Source organism: Diplotaxodon limnothrissa, linkage group LG11 (assembly GCF_057381915.1).
Source record: "Diplotaxodon limnothrissa isolate DT_005_m linkage group LG11, D_limnothrissa_male_GT1.1, whole genome shotgun sequence".
NCBI classification, from domain to species: domain Eukaryota; kingdom Metazoa; phylum Chordata; class Actinopteri; order Cichliformes; family Cichlidae; genus Diplotaxodon; species Diplotaxodon limnothrissa.
Window position 1 is genome coordinate 6,917,736 of NC_140606.1, and position 24,366 is coordinate 6,942,101.

Sequence of the window (24,366 nt, forward strand, 5' to 3'; positions counted from 1 at the left end):
TACAAAAGCAACAAATCAGTCTTTTGTCCAGCGATTTTTATTTGATGAAGCCTCAAAATGTTTTTCTTTTGGTTTAGTCAAAACCTCCAACTTTTACAGAGTAGTATTTTTTTATTTATTTTTTGAAATAAACTAAAATTATATAGTGAAACAAATTGATCAGCCCTCTTGTGATACAACATACATCCTCTGTATTGCACGAGGCTGTAACCATAGCCAGCCAGTTCATTTTGTGCAAATCCACTCTTTTCAACATCCATGTACTGATCACCGCACTGTTTCTGTGCTAAAAGAGGCATCATTTCTTTCCTCATTACTAAAACTGATTCTGAAGGAACATTCCACTAACTCAGAGGGTCTAGCAACCCTCTGAGTTAGTGGCAGTCTGTGTTGAAACAACAGCTGTAATTCTCCACATTTCAACTTTTTTCTCCAACAAAAAAAAAAAAAAAAAAAGCTTGTAGGCTTTAATCTTGAAGTTTCAACTTTGTTTTCAATCAATAATAATATATTATCAATATTTTTTTTTCCATTTGATGGCACCCTAATACACTGTTGTAGAGGTCAGATAATGACTGTTTGTTTGCAGCAGCCTGTAGTTTTGTTTTTCTTTTGTTTGTTTTTTTAAATGGACATTTTCCCCCATATATCTGTACTCATTAACACAGAGTTAGGAAATTAAAATGTCTCGAGTCCGTGGTAATGAGAATGTCTTTGCATATCATGTTTCAGTGTCTGTTTTGCACCTGTCTAGGCAGCTGCTCATCCAGTCTTCCTCAGCCTTGACAGGTGTATGAAAGCAACTGCCCATTTTTTCCCCTAAGTGCTAAACCCTTACCCCAACTCTCACCCAGTCCTAAAGGCCATTACACAGAACGTGCTGCAAAACAATGACCCAAAATTCCAAATTGCCATGTAACATATACATCGGTGTGAAAAAAAGTGTTTGCCATGTTTTTGTATGTTTGTCACACTTAAATGTTTCAGATCTAACAAATTTAAAAATGAGACAAAGATGACAAGTAAACACAAAATGCAGTTTCTAAATGAAGGTGTTTATTATAAAGGGGGAAAAAAATCCAAACCCTCATGGCCATGTGTGAAAAAAAGTGATTCTCCCCCCCTCCCATTATAATTAATGGTGGTGTATCACATCTTTGGAAAGCCAAGTTCAATTTCTCTAGCCACCCTGATTACTGCCACCCGTTCTCAATCAAGACATTACTTTAATACGACCTGCCTGACAAAGTGGAGTAGCCAAAAAGGTCCTCAAAAGCCAGACATCATCCCCATGATCCAAGGAAATTCAGGAACAGATGAGAAACAAAGTAACTGAGATCTCTCAGTCTGGAAAATGTTATAAAGCCACTTCTAGAGCTGTGGGACTCCACAATCTCCACAGTGAGATCCATTATCCACAAATGGCAAAATCATTGAATGGTAAACCTTAACAATGGTGAACCTTAATATAAGTGGCTGGCCAACCAGAATTACCCCAAGAGCATAGCAACGACTCATCCAAGAGGTCACAAAAGACCCCAGAACAATATCCCAAGACCTGCAGGCCTCACTTGGCTCAGTTAAGGACAGTGTTCATGACTCCACCATAAGAGAGTCAGCCCAGCCGACATGGCTAAGTTCCAAAACAAAAACCAGTACTGATCCCAAAGACCTCTGGTGCAAAAAGTAACACTGAAGTGTTCATGACCTCAAGCTGAAGCACACTTGGGTTCTGCAGCAGGACAATGATGCAAAACACACGAGCAAGTCCATCTCTGAATGGCTTAAGACAAACAAAAATGAAGAGATTGGAGTGGCTTGGTCAAACTCCTGATATGAATCTGATTGAGATGCTGCGGCATGACCTTAAAAGGTGGTTCATGCTCAAAAACCCTCCGGTGTGGCTGAATTACAACAATTCTGCGACAACTGGGGGAGAGTCTTTTACAGCTCTGCAAAGATGAGTGGGTCAGAATTCCTTCAAACAACTGATTCCAGTTGTTGCTGCTAAGCGTGGCCCAACCAGTTATTAGGTTTAGAAGGAAATCACTTTTTCACACAGAGCCATGTAAGTTTTATTTACACAAACACCTAGAAACTGCATTTTGTGTTTACTTGTGTCATCTTTGTCCAATATTTAAATTTGACGATCTCAAAAACTTAAGTATAACAAACATACGTAATGAACTGGTCCTGATGTTTCTAAACAAGAAAAAGAAATTGAGATTCTGGGTTCATCCAGTTCTCACAAGCAGGCAGCAGCAGGGAGAATGTCATGGTTTGATCCAGGAGTTGGAACTGTGTCACGACCACTTTTGTCCATATTTCAGGATGTCAGTGGGGCAGGTTAAACTCTTAATATATGTCAGACCACATCTGAGGAGGCAGAGGAGTCATTTCAGAGCCGATTGGCCTAAAGCACCAAGGACCTAAAGTATCAAGCTGTGTGTCTGAGGTAAAAAGTATTATTTCACCATTTGTATATACAGATTACCAGTTCACTTTGAGCTACAGAACAGTTGTTGTCCAATGCAGTTGGTTGGATCTGTGCAGTTGGATCTGAAAACTCAAGCTCGATACAAAATAAATAAATCTTAGCAATAAAGCAGGTTTTGAGGAAGTGTGAAGAAATTAGTTACAAGTTTAGAAAGTCTATAAAAATGTCATCACACTGATGATCTGGAACCCAAATTCAGAAAGACAGTTGGATTTTTGTTTGAAGCCTGAACCATGAAATAACTGCCAGGAAATTCGCTTTAAAAATTTGTTTTCAAAACTGTTTTTGGCAATTTATTCCTTAAAAATGTATTGTGAAATTTACGTTTTTCGAGGGAAGGGGGGAGAAAAAAACAAAAAAAACAAACAAACAAAAAACAAAACAAAAACCACCCTTTGAAGGGATATCAATCCATTCATCTACACACACAAACTTACTATGATGTCCACATGAGAGCGTGGCCTCATCCTTTTGAGGGTGATGCCCGAGATGCAGTCTATGCTGGAGCGGGAGCCATAAATGATGGTGATGGGGATATCAGCCTGCAGCTGGTCAATCCTCTGCAACATTGGCCTCTTGGCCCAGCCACATGGCGCAGTCATATTCTTAAAAGCAGTTTCCCCACTGTGACAAGACAAGGAAAAGATAATCAATGAGCACATGACAGAAAATGGATATGACAAAACATAATACTAGGTAGTAAAACGTGGATGAGAGCAGAAAAGGTGATGAAGAAATTGCTTCCATGGCCATTTTAGAGACAAGTGGCATTAATAAAAGAGAAAGACAGACCTGGGGCTTTGCACGTTCAGGTGGTAGATGTAATCTGGCACAGTGTTGTCAGTGAACACGAGGGAGAACTTTTTCTTGAAGTCGGGTCTTAGTGTTTGCACCAGAGTGGGACCTGCAGGGGACCAGGGAAGAGACAGAGGTGTCAAACACAAGCATGTAGCCATTAATAGATGAGGAGTACTCATTACATTTTACATGATTAGTCACACTGGGGAGAGCCCAGGTTTTGGCTTAAATTCCTTTCAAAGTCAAAGCAAAAACCACGAAAACTCTACTGAATGACATTGTGCTCGTCACATCACTTGCTTTAACAAGCAGTTCCTAGTTTTCTGGGTGTGCAAAGAGAACATTAGCTGTGATACTGCAATATTAAACTAATATAAAACCATCCCCCCCAGTTTCATACTGCATACATTTTCACTTATTGTCTCCAGACAATAAGTGAAAATCTTCACCCATTATATTGCATCCTCTCATTTCCATTCTTCTCATTTAAGAAAAAGAAATTTCACGTGCTCATCATCTCCATTCCTGATACTTTTGTTGTAGCTTTGCTTTTCCCCAATATTTTGGTGTGCCACAGCATGGACACATTTCCCTGGGATTATTAAGCTAGTCCGGTTGTGGGTTTGCTTTTAGCACTGTGGTACTTTGTTGTCTTTTAGCACCTTACCCAGTGGTCCTACCAGTCGCAGGCCAGCCAGGGGGTTGAAAGGACTGAACATGGCACCAAGAGCTTTGATCCACACAGGGATGGGCCGGTCTGGTTCTGTTGTCTCCGGTTGATCAGGTAAACCCCAGGGCTCAACCAGGACAATGTGCTTTACTCTGTAAGCCAGACAACAAACACAACAAAAATAAAAGTTAACCTGCTCTTTTAGTTATAAATTGTTTACAGACCTACAACTAAAGGACAAAAACGTTAAAAAGGCCAGAATGAAGAGTGCCAGAGCGAACATAGACAAAGACCACGACTTCTGGAATAATGTTCTTTGGACAGATCCAGAGTCTAAAATTGAATTCTTTGGACACCAGAACAGTAGACATGTTTGGCGTAAACCAAATACTGCCTTCCAAGAAAAGAACCTCATACCAACTCAAGCATGGAGGTGGCAGTATCCTAGTTTGGGGATGCTTTGCTGCAGCAGGACCTGGCCAGCTCACTATCATAAAATCCATCACGAATTCTACTGCGTATCAGAGGGTGCTTGAAGAACATGTGAAACCATCTGTTAATGAGGGAAATTCTTTTGTCATACACATGCTCAATGCAGCAAGAGAGACAGAGGAACAGAAGAATAAGATATACAACATATACAATAGAATACTAGTATACAGTAATGACCCAAAGCATACCAGCAAATCCACCAAGGACTGGCTAAAAACTAAGAAGTGGAGAGTCCTGGAATGGTCAAGTCAAAGCCCTGATCTTAACCCCATTGAGATGCTGTGGGGTGACTTGAAACAGGCTGTACATGCAAGAAACATCTCACAGCTGAAGGAATTCTGCATTGAGGAGTGGGGCAAACCTTCTGATCGATGTCAGAGACTGGTAAAAGGCTACAAAAACCGTCTCGCTGGTTATATCAGCCAAAGGGGGCAACACTAGTTATTAGGGGGTAGGGTGTCCTTTTTTCTCCATTGAAATAAACATTTTTGTTCATATCTTTTTTGATGTTTCACAAAATGTTCATTTTTGTTGTTTAATTGCAATCACTTTCTTTTCCAGTAATACATAAAATCATGATTGGAAATTATTATGAACAGTTCACATATCAAAGGGCTGATTATTTAATGGGGTGTCCTAATTTTCCTCACATGACTGTAAGCATTCAGTATCCTGGTGCATGCATTATTTTTTTGTTTTAACAGAGATGTGAATGTGACACATCTTTTCATCAAGAAAGTAAATACATCCCCCCAAATATAACTTTTCTGGCACAGCATTTTGTTTTGTTTTTGTATTTTTTTTACAATTAAATAATGGTGATCCATTCCATTTTTGCTTATTTCTGCCATATATACACACACCGTTACATTGAATGTACATTTTAAACAATTCTCAGATAATGACAGAGTATGAACGGTGGACCAAAAACTTTCAGATGGCTCTAAATGCCCAGTTTCACAGTTTTATTTTTGACTTTTGAGGTCACCAAGATCAGATATTGCTAATATGAAAACTTACACAGCCCTTGTAAGGTGGAGTCTATCAGAAGAAAACTGGCTTTAAGGAAGCAGGAAGGGAGCTAAAATGCATTTCAGACATGATGATGGCCGTTTTTAGTGCTGCAGAAATATGAACAAAACCAGCTATGGCTGACAGTATAACAGGTCGCAATCAAGCTAGGCCAAGGGTCAGCAACCTTTAACACCCAAAGAGCCATTTGGACCCGGTTTCCATGCAAAAGAAAATACTGGGAGCCGCAAATACTTTTTGACATCTAAAATGAAGATAACACTGTTTATATTGTTTCTTACTTTTATGCTATGTGTGAACAACTAAGGTGTGTTGCTTATGAAATTCATGAAGTGCTACAGAGAAAATTACATTTTATTTCTGTAATTAACACATTTTTAACTCTTAAATATAACAAAAGGAAAGACACCCAGCTGAACGAAAATGATCCATGTAGCAAACAAAAACTGTTGTGAGCCGCCCCTTATATCACCTTTGGGCTTTTGGAGCCTTGACCTGACTTAAAAAAAAAAAAAAAAAAAAAAAAAAGCTCTATGCTGCTAAAAAATGAAAAATGGATATTTGCAAAATTCTGCCTAAATATGCATTTTACCTGGTTAATGTGTGTGGCGGGGCGTGGTCTGCAGCGCTGCTGCAGGGGAGGCGGACGCACCTGAGCGGCACCCGCAGTCACGCCTCGCCGCCTTAACGTCTCTGCTATCCATGTTGTTGTGTTGGTGTGTGTCGGGCTGTCAGCTGCAAAGCTACAGCCGGCTGTATGCGTACAGCAACCGTGTGTGAAAAGTGGTCAATGAGCCTCTGCGCAGAGCCATAATTGGCCTACCTGGGGTCGAAAGTCTCAATAAATTGCACGGCGTTCCACACTTGTGGAAGCCGGTCTCTCTCTCTCTCCCTCTCTCTCTCTCTCCTGCTGCTACTTCAATCATGAAACTGATCAATGATCAGCTGATCGGCTTTTGTGTCGCGAGTCTGTCTCTCTTCTTTGTTTTTGGCCCACTTCGCGCCAGAAAGAGGAAACCAGCGGCAGAACAACAGCAGCACGTTTAACCTTGATAAGCTGTTGTTAGAATTTGTTTAATATTACTTTCTACACCAGGATCTTTTTCTACGTAGCTGACGGCTGGTAACTGTGCAGGGGCGGATCTAGCAAAGTTTAGCCAGGGGGGCCGATAGGGCATTAATAGGGAAAAGGGGGCACAAAGACATCATTTTCTTTCTTATTCTCATTTAAAATGTCTAGCTTTTAATAAATAATTATCCGAATTTTACACCCAAAGTTTTAATCTGATGTAAAATGTATAGAAGTCCATTACTGTATATAATAACTATTAAGTCTAATATACCCTAGTAAGCTATAGTACTTTTTCCTTTGGGAAGATACCATCTGTGCAGTCTGCAATTCTGTTGAAGAAAGATGTTGAATCTATTTAATTATTCTTGAAAAATAATTTTTCTGTGCATTTCTTTCACACTGCAGCAAATTGAAGTTGTTTACGTCAATTAAGCATCATGAGGTGGAGGGTGGTTCCCCATTTTTTTTTTTTGCTGGGAGTTTGCAACCTTATTAGTTAGGTTGCTTACTCTTTAAAATACCAGAATAGGGAGGATGGAGTAGGTTTAAGTTCATTAGATTAATCATTATTGCTGAACTATGAAATATTTTGGGTGCAGTGTATTTTTTTTATTTTTTAACATACAGGTCTAACAGAATAGTTTTAGTGTTTTGTTTTTTTGTTTTTTTAACTTGAGTATGAACTTATACAAAACCAGCAAGATATTAAAAAAAAATAAAAAAAAAACCCAAACAGTTCTATTGGTTAAAAAACAAAAAAAAAAACAAAACACTATCATATCGGTATCGGCAGATATCCAAATTTATGATATTGGTATCGGACATAAAGTGGTATCGTGCCATCTCTAATAAGGACTAAAGAGCTGCAGGTTGCCGACCCCTGAGCTAGGCTGATATTTACATGACACCATGAAGCAGTTTACTTTCATTTTCATAATCAACTGGAAGCTAAACTGACAGGTGATTATAAGCCATTTAAATCTGACATGTCATGGTCTTAATGGACTCTGTACTGGTACAGAGAGCACATTGTTGTGGTTCCCAATACGAATGAAGTTCAAGGAGGAGGGGTGGGTGGGGGTGGGGGGGCAGTGAGCACAGATCGGGGACGCATGTGCCTGATCACGAGCATCTGAAGTTATAACTTAAAACCATTTGGAACGCTAAGATAACAATAAGAAGACAGGAAGCGGGAATTTTCAGTGTTACTGATGAAGAGGGGTGATAAGGGATTGAGGACATTTTATCAGGCGCCGCTTAGGGAGAGCCGGGTGAATGCTGGAAGCTCCGAGCTGGAGCTGCGGCAGGAGGAGATGGTTCAGGAGAGATAGAGTCTAGTGGGAGGAGAGAGCGTTTTGGAGGACACTGCTGTTATCACAGGCTGCCAGCACCTAAAGGCACACCGCTACAACTGTATCCTCTACTCATGCTGGCATGTTTTGCTACAATCATGTTAACAGCAAAAGGGCAGAATCATTATTCATAACAGTGTTCACTGCAGACTCTGCTTTTTTCTCCTCCTAGGCAAGTTCCACTTCATTTGTTCCATTTACAGCAGTGATGAAAGGATTATTCAAAGGTATATTATTCTGGTTTTATAGAGCAATCAACACTCTGCCGACTTGCTCACTGGAGCTCTCAGCTGTAACACATGGCTTTCTTTAGCTGATCTGACCAACAAGCTGCTCTTGGGGACAGAAAATGAGACATTATGACACAAACTTGTTTGATGTGTTGATAAATCAGTTTTCTTGTGTCCACTGACACACTCCACTGTATTTTCCATAACAGTCCCTGACAGTATCTGCCTGCTGTTTGCTGTGAGGCAGCAGGTGTAAAGAGGCCCAAACACTTCTGCAGACCAACATTCACACACCACCCTCAAAAGGCAGGATAGAAATAATAGTTAGAGATGATATGCAAAGATTATCACAATATTAACTCTGTCCGTTTCAGCCACTCTTGCAGATGACAGGAGCTGCTAGCCAACAGTGGACATTAGAAAAGATGAGCTCCTATATGGAGTGCCTAAAACACTCGCATCATTATAATAATAAGAGACTAAAACCTGACTTTAGCTTATGCTACAGTTCTGATCCTGACATTTTACACAAACCTGCCACCTTTCTGTATCAGACAGTGTGGGTCATGATACAGTAAGATATGAGAAATCCCATTGTCTGCACCCACCTGCCTGGGTATTTAATTGAGTATGACACAGCGAGGTATCCTCCCAGATTGTGACCAAGAAGTATCATAGACTCCAGACCCACGCTGGCCCGCCACTGTTCTATGGACTCGACAAACTGATCCTCTGCTTCTGCTGCATCTGTTGAGAACACAGGCCTGCTGCTCTGGCCAAAACCCAGTAAGTCCAGTGCAAAGACAGGCCGATGCTGGGAGAGATCATCCAGATTCTGAGCCCACAGGCCCACCCCGCCGCCAAAGCCATGCAGCAGAACTAAGGGAGTTTTATCTTTAACATGGTCATTGCAAAACATCAGGGTCCACAGAAGATTGTCGTTGGAGATGGGAACAAACACTTTAGTAAATTCAGTGCTGACATCTGAAAAGAAAAGCACAAGATTACTTTTAAGTACAAGAACATTACGATGGGTCAAATATTCCATTTCACATTAATCTAAATAACATCTCTTTTTTGATACTACTGAATCAATCAGGTGTCGTCACCAAAAGTGAGATTCTCTACAAAAGGGTTTAAAAAAAAACAAAAAAAACAAACAAAAAAACAAACAAAAAAACACAACAACACCACACACAAACACGGCAACAAGCTCAAACAAGAGCAATGCGATTTCTCACACTTACTGGTTCATTAATAACATCCTGCAGGCACAGTTGGGTTAAAGTCATTCATAGAAAACAGCCCCTGAACTTCTTGATTTTTCAAAGCTGTAATCATCAATCACTTTATTTATAAGTTCCTAGTCTACTGTGGTTAATGTTCTCTACTTGTTGTCACGACATTTTCTGGAAGACCGACATCTAATATTCCTTTAAATTTTGAGCAACGAAAGTCATGAGTTACTTTTTCCCTGAGCTGTTTGTAGTCTTCGATAAGACACATACTTTACAAGTGATCTCAGACACATTTTGTAATTAGCATGAAACACGCTAAGGCCCAACGCATCTGCTCAGTTTATTATTATTTTATGTCAACAATTGCATTTTTGAGGACTTAAAGATGCTAAAAAAAACCTCATGTACATTTTCACCAGATCTAACACGTGCAAAATTTCTTATTTTATTGGTTTGTAAATAGCCTGTATTTGTATAGCGCTTTACACGTCCCTAAGGACCCCAAAGCGCGTTACACATTCAGTCATCCACACAGTCACACACTGGTGATGGCAGCTACATTGTAGCCACAGCCACCCTGGGGCGCACTGACAGAGGCGAGGCTGCTGGACACTGGCGCCACCGGGCCCTCTGACCACCACCAGTAGGCAACGGGTGAAGTTTCTCATGTACAGAGTAGGAAATGGTTCAATAATGCCACCTATGGTAGTACTACCAGCATGCGGTTTGAGTTACATGAATGAAATTTGGTACACACATACGTAAAGTCTGGAAGCCCACTGACCCAAACCCAACAGGAAGTCCGCCATTTTGAATTGAAGGTGACATTTTGGCAACTTCCTGGCATTATACTGTTGCAAACTCCTCCAAGGATCAACTTCATATTTGGTCAGTCTAAACTACAGACCTGGGCCATATTAAATTGCAACACTTTTGAGCTTTCTTCAAAGGGCGTGGCCGTGGTACCACGGCAAATTTCAACCAGTCGCCATGAAAATATAGTTTCCTCTTATTTACACATACATCGTCCAATCTGGACCAAACTTCCCACGTTTCATAAGGCTCCGCCCCTGAAAACATTTCTCCTGTCATATTTGATGGTGGTCACTGCACCACCTAGTGGGAACAAGAAATGTCATGTTATGCACTTTGGGCTACAGTTTTAAGGTGACTGACCGCAGCAACCTCAAATTTGCCAAAGAAAGTCTTAAGGTGTTGGTCATCGCTGCTTGCAGATTTAATTCATATTTACAAAAAGTTATTTGATTTCTAGCCAATACAGGTTTTGTTTAGCAAAACAGGTTGTGTTTGAGTGAGTGACCACAGGTGGGTGAGTTTTTACTTTTGCACACTGTACAAAAAGTGTATGTTTTAAATAAAAAAAAATAAAAAAATTACACTGGGTTTATCCTTACACTGCAGCATCTTCTCCTCTGAAGCTTGCAGATGGCTCTTTGAAGTTGGACACCACGATGGCAGCCAGTTGGGAATCCAGCACCACCTACGTACACAAAAGCACAACAGTATGAATATGAATGGTTTGCCTTATATTAATATTTCAAACGTTCATCATTATAATAATGATTCATCATCATGCTGCTTTGGGGTACTCACAGTCGTAGGGCTAAGATTCATAACACAAACCTGCACCACAGAACATTGACTCCTAGCTAACCAGACTCTTACTGTATGGTCCTCACTTAACTCATTTCTCATCTTTCTACCGCTTGGACTGCGTTTTGCAACACGCTAAACAATCAGGGTTACTAACAGGTTAAGCAAGCAAAAAACAGGCTTGATACACAAAATTACCATCAGAATTTATCACAGATGCTTTGAAAAATGTAGTGGTTTAAAGGTGTGAACATACACCATAAGACTGTAGCCTTATGGTGTATGTTTTTGTTGGAGTTTCCAGAGTGCAAAATCTGGGTAAAAAATAAATGATCCAAATACGATTTGATAACAAATTGCAAAATGCAAAATTGTGCAAACAATTTCATGCAGAAAAACAAATATACACCATATTTTTCAACTGATAAGGTTTCTACATTTGCTGTTAGGAGTGTTAATTTAGTTTTGCATTGCCAGGGAGAGATCGCTTTGTCATTTAGTTCTTCATGGAGTCCTCACACTGAATGTTTAGATTGTTCCGTGTTGGTATTTTAATGTAACAGAGCAGTCCTTAATATGAAGCATCCATGAAGCTTTATGCTTTAGGAACCAATACGTTGTATTAATGCTTCTCTGTATGACTTTATCAGTCTCCCATACTGTTGAGAGAAAATTCTGACCCAATGCCGTTTGTGAGGTATTTATTTAAGCACAGATCTCTTAAGATACCCAAAGGGATTTGTTTCTTTTTTCAGATGAATGGAATGACATTGATGGAGAGGTAAAAGCCTACATCTTTCCACTTTAGGGTTTTTTGTGTGATTTTTTTTAAATTGTAATTCTGAGCATTTTGTGGTTTTTGGTACTCTGGAAAACTGTAAATAATGAGCAGAAGCAATGTTAAATTGATGTTGATAAATCTGAGATATTTCTGTAAACATTCACATGCATGACTTCTGCACAGATTCATGTGGACACACTGTTAGTTAACAAGTCCCATTGTTCCTGAAGTCATGTGGTTTGTTCAGATACAACGTTGCAAACCCAACACACGCTGCAATGTTCTTTTTTAATGAAAAGGTTTTTTCATTCCTAATTCATGGCAACGTGTTATGGCAGGCCTTCTACTAGAAGGCATAACTAAACTACAGAAGGGTGTGACTTAAGAGTAAGGAGACACTTAAAGGTTTTTGGCTGAATGTCTAAACAGCTGTGTTTATTGTAAAAGTGTCATATCTCATGACCTCTCCATTAGCTGCTCTGTGTGGGAAAGCAACTTCTTACTTCACAGCTGGCTCTGAAATAAGCTCTTCTGCTTTCCTCCACTGGCCCAGTGTGGTCTTGAGGGAAAAGCATAACAGAGCACAAAGCTGTGACACAAAAATTTAGTTTCTTTGCTTTCTTTTGTCTTTAGGCAAGTCAACCCCCCCCCCCCAAAAAAAAAACAAAACCCCAAAACAAAAACCAACCATAACAACAAAATGTTCTTCTGTGACATGCAAACCTCATGTAGCAACACGCAGAGACATCAAAAGAGGAAACAAACGGCTGTCGTCACACTACACTTGACTCAATGTTCTCCTTCCCTGACATCGGTCACATTAGTTTCTTTAACAAGGCCTTCTTTACAGAGTCTAACCATAGACATCTTGTTCACTTAGTAATTATCAAAACATTCATATCGAATTTCCCAGAGGAACCCACGCGAGGGATTAATAAAGTTCTATCTTATCTTATCTCCAACTGTTTTGATAAAGGACTATTTGTCCTTTTCACTAGCTACAGCTGTTTTGATAAAGGGCAACTTAAATTGTTTGTCTGTGTGTCTGTAAGGTTTTCGGCTGCTAAGTGGATAGAACACCTGAATATGTCACCTTGAATTCTGAGACATCGATACAGGACGTGATTGATGCGATTTTAATCAGTCCCTTTCACATGTTTCAACATTTACCTAAGCCTACTTCTAATAATTCTTACAATTAAACAAATGTGACACACACACACACACACACACACACACAAAACAAGGATTTTTCTGTCTATTTTCTAAGTGAGCAGCAGCAGCGCAGCCTCAAAACAAAGCAGCCTCAAAATTAGCTTTAAATTGATCAAGTATGGCATTGGCCTTGGTGTGAATCTGTGCTGCCTGAGTGGTCCTCTGTTTTAAATAAGTCAGTACTGCAAGAGAACTCACATAAAGTCCTTTCCAACATGTGGCAGACATAATGAAGCAGCCTCATTACTGTGTTGTTTAGGCACAACTAGAGTCACAGACTTAAAAATTAGCCTAATTTAACTGCTCTGATCATCTCCCCCCCCATGAAGGTTTTACTGTTTGGGGAGCTCATTGGTCATTTTGCTCATTTTAAGACTGTCCTCCACCCCCCATGGCTGTCGTTTTCTTTTTCAAATCATTACACATGATGCTTGGGCAGCAAGGAAGGTCCTGAAGGTTCAATCCAAAACTAGTTGTACTTAATTATTTTTTTAACATAAAAGCACATTTACGCTATATGCGCATGTGTTTCTCATCTGGGCTGCTGTTGGGGTTTTCTCTGCATTATTGTAGGGTCTTCACCTTATAATGCAGAACACCTCAAGGAGATGGCTGTGATTTGTGAACTGCACTTTCACTTTTAACCCACTCTAAATGCCTTTTACAAGTCTGGAAACGTCAATTTCAATGCCTTTTGAACAGGTTTTTGTTAATCGGGGTGGTGCTGCTCATTTATATTGCTTTGCACTGATAAGCAACCATTTAGTCTCAGCCTGTTAACATACATGTGTTGGACTCAATTGTTGGAGACGCAATTACTTGATAAACCCGTGAGTTTGCCAGGGTTATCAAAACGCAGGAGACACCCTGTGTGTTATTGTGAAAGGTAAGTTAAAGAGTCACAAAACTTTACGTTTAGTTCTCCCTTTGCTTACGTTCTATTACTCTACTAAGTCTCATGAAAATCACCCAGCTGAAAGGAAACTGGACCTGCACAGTGACACATACAAACTAACAAAGTGAGGCTACAATAATGAAAGCTAATGTCTGAGTGGAGGTGGATATTTGTGTAAAAGAGTGTCACACCTGTGTCTGTGTGTGGATGCTCATAACATTACCTTATTGTTTTATCCACATAGCCCCACACACTCCTGGCCAGACTGGGAACACCAACAGTAGACAGCATTCTATGAATGACCCTGGAGATATAATAAAAGAGTAAGCGCGTGAGGGCAAAGGACAGGGACTGGCCGATGACAACGCGTGACAGCAAAACTATCATCTCCATTATTTAAATTATCAAGCATTTACTATAACACTTAAAAAAAAGTTTATGGTTTTATCAAGGTTTTTTGTGCATTTCCAGAGGGCTTTTTATGCACATGAATATAAAAATATTCGCGCCACTGCAAAACTCTTGTTTAAAACCGGTGTTCTGACAAACCATCCTAGTTTGGCAAAACGTTCTACCGTAACTCTGCTGTCACAGAGTAATTCCAACACCAACTTAACTTTGCCCATCAGAGTATGCTTATAGGTCATATTCATACAGCCAGGATGGTTTGCCACTTCATTTTACCCATTTAAGTATCTTGTAGGTAACATTCACTCTGACGGGTAAAATTAAGTGCCAAACATGCATGGTTTGGCACTTAATTTTACCCGTCAGTATGTTTGTAGCTGTTATTAACAAAGGTAGGATGGTTCGCCACTGAATTTTAACTGTTTAAGTATGCTTGCAGGTGAAATTCACAAAGGTAGGATGGTTTGGCAGTTAATTTTACCCGTCAGAGTATTTTTGTAGCTAATATTTACAAAGGTAGGACGGTTCGCTACTTAATTTCGTGTTGTGCGCATGCACAGAAACAACGGGTAGGATGGTTTGCGAGGTAGGATGGATTCTAAGAACACCTGTTTTCCAATTTGCTCTACCATCTCTGAGGTAAAACAAACATGGCAGTCCAGCGGCTTTGCAATAAGAGCGTTATTTTACTTCTGTGGACCACACCGACAATACCTTCAAAGCACCGGTGAGTTTTTCAACGACCTTCTGCAGTCTTCGAGCACTCTCATTTAGTACGGGCCACTTTACAAGAAGGCAGCAATTAACTAATGAGGTTGGAGGAGGGGGGGGCAGGTTTACCTTGACCCAAGTGGTGCCTCTCTCTGACAGCCTGTCTAACTTTCGACAACAACACTCGGGCATTTTTCAGGAAAAGGTGCACAGTGTCGCTGTTCCAATAACACTTAGTGTCTGTTAAATAATAAAGGAACATTACCGTGGATAGACATACTCTGACAGGCCGGGGAATGTGATAGGTTAATAGAAATACTCACCCTCTGTTCTCGATCACCGCTTGCTCAGCCATAGCGCGACAGTCCCCGAGACGCTTCTCACAGTCACGTGGCTCTGACGTAGCTGCTGAGCTTGTGCGCATTTCATTTATAGCGTCAGTTGACTGAGACAAGGGGGGGGGAGTGTTATTCCTACTGTGGATCCACCTATCTCCGCTTCGTTTCTTCCTAGTAGAGTAAAACAAACGCACCCAGGAAGAGTTTGCGGAACTGGCGTGTCTGTCATGTCTAAACATTGCTGCTGATCGGGGAAGTGGGTCTTGGTAAGTATTTAAACTCCGTTTTGTGTTCCTTGTTTTACATTACTCGGGTATTTAAAAGTAACACAAGAGTGTTGAGCTTGCGCGGGCAGCTGCTGCTGTTCAGCTCTTCGGTTCAGTTCTTACGGTGAATCATCCTGCAAGTCATTAGAAATGTTCTCAACGGTCTTTAAACTCATTTATCTTGCTTATCTGATATTTCAGGTCTTACATTTAATGGGGACAGGTACTCATGCACATGTAACCTGCAGCGTGAAAGATACATGTAGAAAAAAGTTTTATTTACAGTGTTGTGCAAAAGTCTTGAGCCACACATCGTTTAGATTGTGCTAGGCGAATGGGATGTGATTTATGTGCAAACATAATTAGAAGCACAGTGTACAGACTTAAAAGTCAATATTTGGTATGACAACATTTATTTTTCCACACAGCTGAACTCTCTGAGGCCACTTGCTTTGTTATTTATTTAAGTGGTCTTCAAAAACAGGCTTCTTGAAGGGTGTTTGCCTTTCATTCCGTTTGTGAAGATGATCACACATTGCTTCAATAACGCTGAGATTTGGGCTCCAGCAAGGCCAATCCATGATGGATGGATGTGTACCATTATATTTGTTTCCATCAAGGTATGCCTTTACTGCATTCACAGTGTTTTTGGGATCATTGCCGCAATTAAATATTTAGCTGTTATCAATCAGAAGCTCTCCAGATGGACAAATCTTTTCTGCATTCATAATTCTACCAGTTTTGACAAGATCTTCAACACCACCATGCCTCCACTGTGTTTTCCACATGGCTGTAGTTAGTCACTGTTGTACTTTGATTCTGACCTTTTCTTTACGTATTGAAAAAAATCGAACCAAAAAAATTCAAATGTGGATTTTTCACTCCACTGGTTTTCAGTCCAGTTATTGTGTATGTTGGCATACCTCAGCCTTTGCTCTCTGTTTCATTTACTAAACAACAGCTTCTTCCATGCTTCCACTGAGGCTGTTTGATGGCTTCAGTGAACCATAGCTGGATCAGACTGAAAGTCCTGGGTCTTTGATGGATTTTTCTGTCTTATTTCATGACTCTCATCTGGTATTGATACATCTTCTTTTCTTTTCTTTTCTTTTTTTTGGGGGGGGGGGGTTCTGTCACTGCTACTTTTGCTCTCATCTGTCCAGTTTCCTTAATTTTTTTTTAATGACACACATACATGGACTGTAAGTATTAGTCCAAAGAAAAACTTTTAAAGTACCATGTTTATTTTGTTTTTTTCCTGTTTTGTTGTTGTTGTTGTTTGTTTGTTTGTTTGTTTGTTTTGGGTTTTTTCCCTTCTCTTTTCTTTAAAAATTATTTCTTTTTGTTTTTTTGGGTATCTTGTGGTTTTATTGCTTTCTTACTGCCATATGTTCAAGATGTTTAAAGTGTTGGATATTTATGAATATAAAATCCAATAAATATATTGGTAAACATATATTTACAAAGTTTTTCTTTGTACCTTTAGAAGGCTGGAGAACTATTGCTCAAGACCACTGTAAAGTAACAACAAACTCTGGGCATTTGTAACCAAAATACAAAGAAATCAGGGGTGAATCAAGACTTTTGCACAGTACTGGAGTTGTTAATTTTCCCGTAATTTCTCTAAACGTATATATTTAGGTCCGGGGTAAACCTGCATTTTTTTCTAATGGCCATCAGGGGTGATCCCTGTTATCCCTGAATCCTCCTCCTCCTATATGTTATAACTTTGTTTAATCTCTTCAACATGTTGACCAATTTCTTTTCTTTTCTTTTTTTCTTTTTTTTTGATTTTTGTGTAATCTTCCTGACAGACACCAGTATTCAAATAAAAGTGGGAGCAAGACTACAGAACTATAACAGATTCTTGCAGTCATAGCATAGCGATTGCTGTTTATGAACTCCTAATTAAAACACATGAGAACAAAGAAGCTACATAATGTGAAATGTAAAGCTGTATGTTACATTCACACATACATATATATTTACTCACCCTAAGGAAAGTTGTTTAAAATACTAAGATAGTTGCCATTTTTTTCCCCCAAAATCTGACACCGTCAGGATGAAGCATGAAGATTTGTTGTGTAACTGCAGAAAATGTTTCAGTGTTCGGTGTAAAATAAATAACAGAAATAATCCTGTTACCTTCATTACAAGTTAACTGGATTATAAAGTGAAAACAGTTACTGATTATAATCCCTAACAGAAAGATATCCAAAGTCAACTCAACAAGCTATGGGATTTGAGTTTTAAACCACACTCATTAAAGACTCCGCACACCCACACAGGTGTTGTCACTTAAAGCTGCACAGGCGTGGGCCAGGTTAGTGGAATTTATGTGATCGATCACACACACACACACACACACACACACACACACACACACAGAGCTATATTAATGAAATATACAAAGGCTGTTTTTCTTTTTAACAAAACTGGAAGCGTGAGAGATCAGTGGAAAGTTCAACTGTTACCTGTAAAACTGGTAATACTTGAACCTCTGGAGACAATACATAGGCTAAAAATAACATAGCATGTGGTTAGGGTACCTGTTCTGATCACTGTAAATTTGGTTATATTTAACATTGTTAGTATGTATATGTGCTTCGTTCTAGGGGTGGGCGATATAAACGATATACGATAGAAACGATATAAATTTGGCCAACGATAGAGATCGCTCTATCGTGATAGCGCCTGTTTTGGTCGAAAGCATCGCAGCGGCTACAACCATTATCATCTGCAAATTATGCCGGGGGACAGTAATAGCAAAGAGATGAAGCACGTTTGAAATATGGGGAAAGCCAAAAACTGCGCTTCCTCCACTTCCGTAACATTGATTGATTAATGTTGAATTCGCTCCAGCTGCTCTATTCCCATGTTGTTGCAGTATATTAATAACTAACCTTGTATGGTGGATGAATAATCTTAGTTGTTCTCCTGACTGAAGTCTGGCCCGTGTATAGCATCCTGCTATGCGATTGCATTTGTTCATACAGAATCCCTCACGTTAACTTTTATCGAGTGGGAAAAAAGTTGGCGTTCAGCCTCCAGCTTCACTGTGCTAATGTTATGCTAACATAGCTGTGTCGCTAGCAATCACGTAGCACAACATTATATACCAGGTAGTCCAATTTCAGTAACCCTGCAAACACCACTGCTGTTTAGTTTTCTGTCTTCATTTATGTTGGAAGTGGCAGCAGAGCTGTACGTTTTAATTAGTTTCAGAAATCTCAGTCAGAACATGGTGTGTCATGTTTAGGTGGAAACTAGCGACCTAACTTCCTGTTAACTTCTAACTCCGTTATATTTAATAAATTCTGTTTTCATGGAAGCTCCTCACTACGGCAGCCGTAATGCTCTTGACAATCCATCAAGCAGTGCGGCTTACCAAAGTTGTACTAAAACATTTTTAACAGATTTCTGCACGCCCAAATCGGTTCGTGGTCAGTAAGCACAACCAGAATTCATACATAAGGCACACTCGCGATTTTTGAGAAAATTAAAGGATTTTAAGTGTGCCTTATAGTGTGTAAAATACATTATACAGAAGAAAAGAATATATCGCGGTATATATCGTTACCGCACGTGCTTCAAATTATATCGCGATATGGATTTTAGGCTATATTGCCCAGCCCTACTTCATTCTTACATCCCTTTGTTCTATCAAATCATTCAAATAGTGTGACAGCATTGGTAGGACTGCGTGTGTGTGTGCACACAGTACATACAGCAGTAGAGTAGACAGTAAAAAATATCTTAATAAGGTAAAAACCCATCTGAAATCATAGTGAAGTTTAACCTTCAGCTGGGACTTCCAAGAGCAAACTGATATGGCTGATATCACAGTCACCACATCCAACTTCCACAATCCAACTTATTATTTATTTTTTATTTTTTACGACATATGGTTCAGATACCCATAAACTGTATAAAAGGTGGACATAGCTTCTGGGTCTGTGGAAATATCCTATACTGTAATTCTTTTTAATGGGCACTAGAGGTCGATACCTGTGTGCCTCTCATTGCTGTAGAAATGCGGTTGTTAAGTCTGACGTCACTAGCCGTGTCTGGGCCTAAACTCCGCTGCAGGTCCATATATCAAACGATCACTATGGCATTACTGAGAGTTGAAAAACTGTCTAAAGTCTTCCATCTTTAATAAAATGATCAGCGTTCTGCTCTACCAGGTGTAACAATTGAGTTTAACATCCAGGCATCCATGAAAACGGAATTTATGACATTTAACATTAGAAGTTAGCAGGAAGTTAGCTCGCTAGCTTCTATCTAAATACAACATAGCATGTCCTGACTGCGGGGTTTTGGAAACAAATTAAAACGTACAGCTCTGTTATCACTTCCAACATAAATGAAGACAGAAAACTAAACAGCAGTGACGTTTGTAGGGTTACTGAAGTTTGGCTAGCTGGTATATAATGATGTGCTACGTGATCGCTAGCGACACAGCTATGTTAGCATAACATAAACAAGCGAACCTTTTTCCACTCGATAAAAGTTAACGTGAGTGTTCTCGGTGGTCAGGAACAAATGTAATCGCATGGCAGGATGCTGTAAAAGGACCAAACTTCAGCCAGGAGAACAACTGAGATAATCCATCCACAATACGAGGTTAGTCATTTATATACTGCTGCATGGGCTGGGCTGTAGTTACATCCTAAGGTTTTAAAAACTGAGCTTAAATAAATGATTAGCGGTAATAAAAGCTGAGGGAGGTCAACAGTGATCACTGACTGTTTTAGGAGCTTTTTGAGATTAAATAGAAGAAAATACAAGACATTAAATATGTTAACAACACAAAAGCCATATTAAACGCAGACTACTTTAGGCCCGGAAGTAGGATTGGTCACGTCATCGCTTAACAACGGATAGGAACGCAGCGCTCACCCCTAGCATTGGTCAACAGGTTGTTTTTTTTTATAACTTTATGGGCCTAGTCACTAATTTTGGGTAATATTGAATAAAACATTAAGTCCACTTTGTAAATTTTAGTCATTCTAAGTGGCAGAAAGGAGGATTATCACAGTCAATAATTTCCTCTAACTGAACTGCGCATTTTAATTGAACCCTGTTGTAGATGATATTTCAGGGCTTCTGACCATCAGCGCTACATACTCTTTAATAAAAATTTGAATATGTGTGGCGCTCAGAGCATGAATCATATTGAATTTTAGTACTCTCACTCTCATTGTTACTCTCACATGTGCTCCAACACTGCCACCAGGCTAACATTTGTACATAATAAATAAGAAAATCTAATTTGGACGTTGAGTCAGTCTCCATACACTTCCATGTTAAAACGCCTGACAGCACTGGAAACAATACTTAGTCTTTGATAACTCATCTGCCTAGATGATAAATACAGTTAGAGGTGTGGCTGCTGTGACTGACAGGTGTTTGGGACACGGGTAGGCGGAGCTAGGCCTCTTCTTCGCCTGTGGTTGTGCGTATCGGAGCAATTTTAATGGATTATTTGATTAATATTATGGGTTATTTTGTGTGTGAGAGACATGTTCGTGCTTCACTTTTACTTTAACTTTCATCAGTCTGTTACTCAGCACTAATTAGCTGACATGAGAACCTATGCTCCTCACTTTACAAATGCAGCTTGCTAATACCAGATAGCTTAGCACTCCACCCTTTCCTGTAGTCGGGTCACTTGAGGATGCGATGTCACGTGGCTGTGTCCATCTTTTATTTGGTTTAGATGAAATGTGTCAGGACATTATTCAGTTTCCTTCAGCTTTATTCATAAAGCGTGAAATCACAGCAGTAACCTCAACGTGCTTCATAAAATAAACTCTTCAACCTTTCCCAACTCTTTTAGTGATAGTGTTACAAGTTGACTGCAAAATAAATTTTCAAAAATGTCAGTTTTAAAAACTACCGATTTATTTATTTATTTTGAGGACCACCACAGAGAGCTCAGAAATTAGATTCAGTAAAAAACAAACAAACAAAAAACGCTGATCCGTGTTAAAGTTCCCTACAGGGGGAGTGGGGCAGATGTGGGTGTGACAGCTGTCAGTGCTACTCTGTGACGTGGAACACCGGGTGCAGCACGCTTACAACACCACACGCTCTTCTCTTTTCTTACTGTTCACAATAGATGATCACGGTTCCCGGCCCGAGCCTGGAACACTGCCGCTTCATACACAGATTTGGGTGAGTGTTGTGCTGGCCCGAACGACACACACACACAACACACACACACAAGTACGGAAGGAGTAGCAGTCAGCATGTCAGGGCTTTCTTTAACACACATGCTCCTCCCTTTCTGGGTACAGCAGTCTCAGCTGTTTCTGTCTGTACTCTGGGTCTGTCTCTCCTTACAGGTCATACATGAGCTGATCTGCAGCAGACCCACAGTACAGATTCCACCACGTATGATTAGTTGATTTTACTGCAGGGAGGTCCGTGTTCAGACTAAGGAGGGGTAGCTTTGACACACCTTGTGTAAACCTGTTCAATGAACATTGTGACTTTATCTGTCATTTCTTTACCTGTTTTGGGCCAAGATGTCATTTCACACACTACATTAGTCATGTAAAGACATTTTGAATTTGTTGTACAGCACAGCAGGAACTCTAGGAGTCTGTGAATAGGATGAGACAGGGAGCCCAAGAAAACAAGAACAGACTTTGTTATTGTATCCAGACTTGACTTAAGAAAGAAAAATAGCAAAGTACTTCTACTGCGAGTCCCTAAAGAAAAATTGTCATCATGTACAATGGCATACATGATGTTAATGGGAAATTTTATTTCATCTATATTACTATATAGGTTTTTTTCTATAATATTACAAGAGAATGTGGGTGTGTATAGCTGTCTGCGTCTATAAGCTAACTTTGTGACAGACTGGCGACCTGTCCAAGGTGTACCCTGCCTCTCGCCCTATGACAGCTGTGATAGGCTCCAGCTCCCAGAATTGTAGAAATACAGAAACTTCTGATGATTAGGCCTAGCACGAGCTCAGCTTGCCCTGTCGGCCTTGCAGTACACTGATATTGAAGATGATAGTGACAAACAGGCCTTTCTAGCAGATAGCAGTGTTTCCGTTTATTGGCAATACCAATAATTACTGTTGGTTGTTCAAAGCAAAGCTTGTTCTACAGCAGTCTGTGCTGTATTTCACACTTGGGACTCAAGGAAATAAGGACGTTTCTGTTATGCAGGTTTCCTGGGAGGAGGGACGATGCTGCAGGAGTCGTCAGTAGACAGCAGTGGCTCCAGGTTTGCTCCTCTGGTGGTGCTGGAGCTGGCCTCAGACACCAAGGAGGAGGCCATTGCCTGGTTGCTGAGCAGGATAAGAGACCGGCAACAGAATGGAGGTGTGGAAGATCGTCTGCGCCCCTCGAATCATCTTCCCTTGTTTGACGTGGTATTATTCATCCTGTAATTTCTTCCAGGTGCTGAGCTGCTGGTGGAGCAGTTGGGACCTGGAATCGGGGTGGAAGAGAAGGAAAACCCCAACATGTTTTTGGTGGGGGCCTCCATGCAGAGGCTGCTCTGTGGTGCAGAAGATCTGGGGCTCTTTAAGGAGTGTACTGACGGGTCCATGAGAGCCTTCACTTTTGCCAGCAAACACAACTTCAAAGATTTTAAAGGCAAGTCTACTGTTTAGTTTGTGAAAATGTATGCTTTAGACTAGCATCTTATTGTTATTGTTAACTTGCAGCCTTGCAGTTTAACACAGCCAGGCTTTCTTTGTGTTAGCTGGTTTTCAGAAACCTTAAACAGTAACAGAGGTAACTCGTATCACTACCATATTTGTCAGCCTCCTTGTTAAGTCAGCTCTGTGCAGAATTGCATAAATAAGGAGAATTTAATGCATCATTTGATTCTTCTTCAACACAAATCAATCTGATCACTGCCCCTGAGTCTCATCACCGCTCACATACTCTGTCTGAAATAAGTGGCGTCACTGTAACAGCCTGTGAAAACATGCCTTTGTGGTGAATGGCACTGTGTTTCTGTTCCATCTCTTCAGGGGATGGAGACGGCTTCCTCAGTATGGCTGAGTGTCAGTATGTTATCAAGCATGAGCTGGACACGCTGCGAGCCAAAGAGGAGACTAATGTTCCAGGATACAGTCATGCCAAGCTCTACCCTGGGAAATCTATCAGTGAGTCTGTGTTCATGTCTCAATCTGTTTCAAATGAGCTTTGCAGTGATCAGTTTGCTGATGTTGTGTATTTCACTCACAGGAAGACAAAAGAAAATGGTCTCATCTAGTTCCTTCTTGCATGCATACATATTCTTTGTTGCTTATGCAGCTGAAGGTGGGCAGGGTGCATGCTGGACAGATTGCCGGTACTTCATAGCACTGCTGAATTTAACAGCTGAAATTCCAGGAAACTGTACTAAATTAGGATGTGCAGACATCCCAGAATAAAACTGGGAAACTGATCAACCTCAGAAGTAAAACCACACACAGGTGATGTGAGTAAAACATGGCAGTGTATTATCATACAGGGTTTTGAAGCTGTGGCCAATTTTATGCTTGTCCTCTTCCCCTAAACTGTTTTTCATTCTGTCGCTTACAGATAAACATTTTGATAATTGATCAGTCATTTCATTTGCATAGTAATACAGGTCCAGCTTCTCATCTTAGAGACTTGACTGTTTTCATTTTGATGCACAAAGAGAACACATTGTGTAAATCGTGGTTTAGTCGGGGCTAAATGATTTATCACTCCTCAACCTTAGTTAAGTATACACTCGGCATTTAATCATAAAACT

General features: G+C 40.1%; 2 protein-coding genes across 3 annotated transcripts in view; one reads left to right on the forward strand and one right to left on the reverse strand.

The window, feature by feature from the left end:
- Positions 1-15,429, reverse strand: part of abhd5a (abhydrolase domain containing 5, lysophosphatidic acid acyltransferase a) — a 16,237-nt gene extending 808 nt beyond the window's left edge. Inside the window, exons 1-7 of the mRNA XM_085364996.1 lie at positions 15,329-15,429; positions 14,110-14,190; positions 10,797-10,882; positions 8,752-9,127; positions 3,963-4,117; positions 3,290-3,401; positions 2,935-3,121 (exon numbers count right to left, since the gene is read on the reverse strand). Coding sequence (XP_085221122.1) covers positions 2,935-3,121; positions 3,290-3,401; positions 3,963-4,117; positions 8,752-9,127; positions 10,797-10,882; positions 14,110-14,190; positions 15,329-15,429 — 1,098 coding nt within the window. The remainder of the gene's footprint in view (positions 1-2,934; positions 3,122-3,289; positions 3,402-3,962; positions 4,118-8,751; positions 9,128-10,796; positions 10,883-14,109; positions 14,191-15,328) is intronic.
- A 127-nt stretch (positions 15,430-15,556) lies between these two features.
- ano10a (anoctamin 10a) overlaps positions 15,557-24,366 on the forward strand; it is a 51,124-nt gene continuing 42,314 nt past the window's right edge. For both annotated transcript variants that reach the window (XM_085364998.1, XM_085364999.1), the window contains exons 1-5: positions 15,557-15,609; positions 21,734-21,789; positions 22,800-22,955; positions 23,034-23,231; positions 23,615-23,749. In XM_085364998.1, coding sequence (XP_085221124.1) covers positions 22,820-22,955; positions 23,034-23,231; positions 23,615-23,749 — 469 coding nt within the window. In that variant the 5' untranslated portion in view covers positions 15,557-15,609; positions 21,734-21,789; positions 22,800-22,819. The remainder of the gene's footprint in view (positions 15,610-21,733; positions 21,790-22,799; positions 22,956-23,033; positions 23,232-23,614; positions 23,750-24,366) is intronic.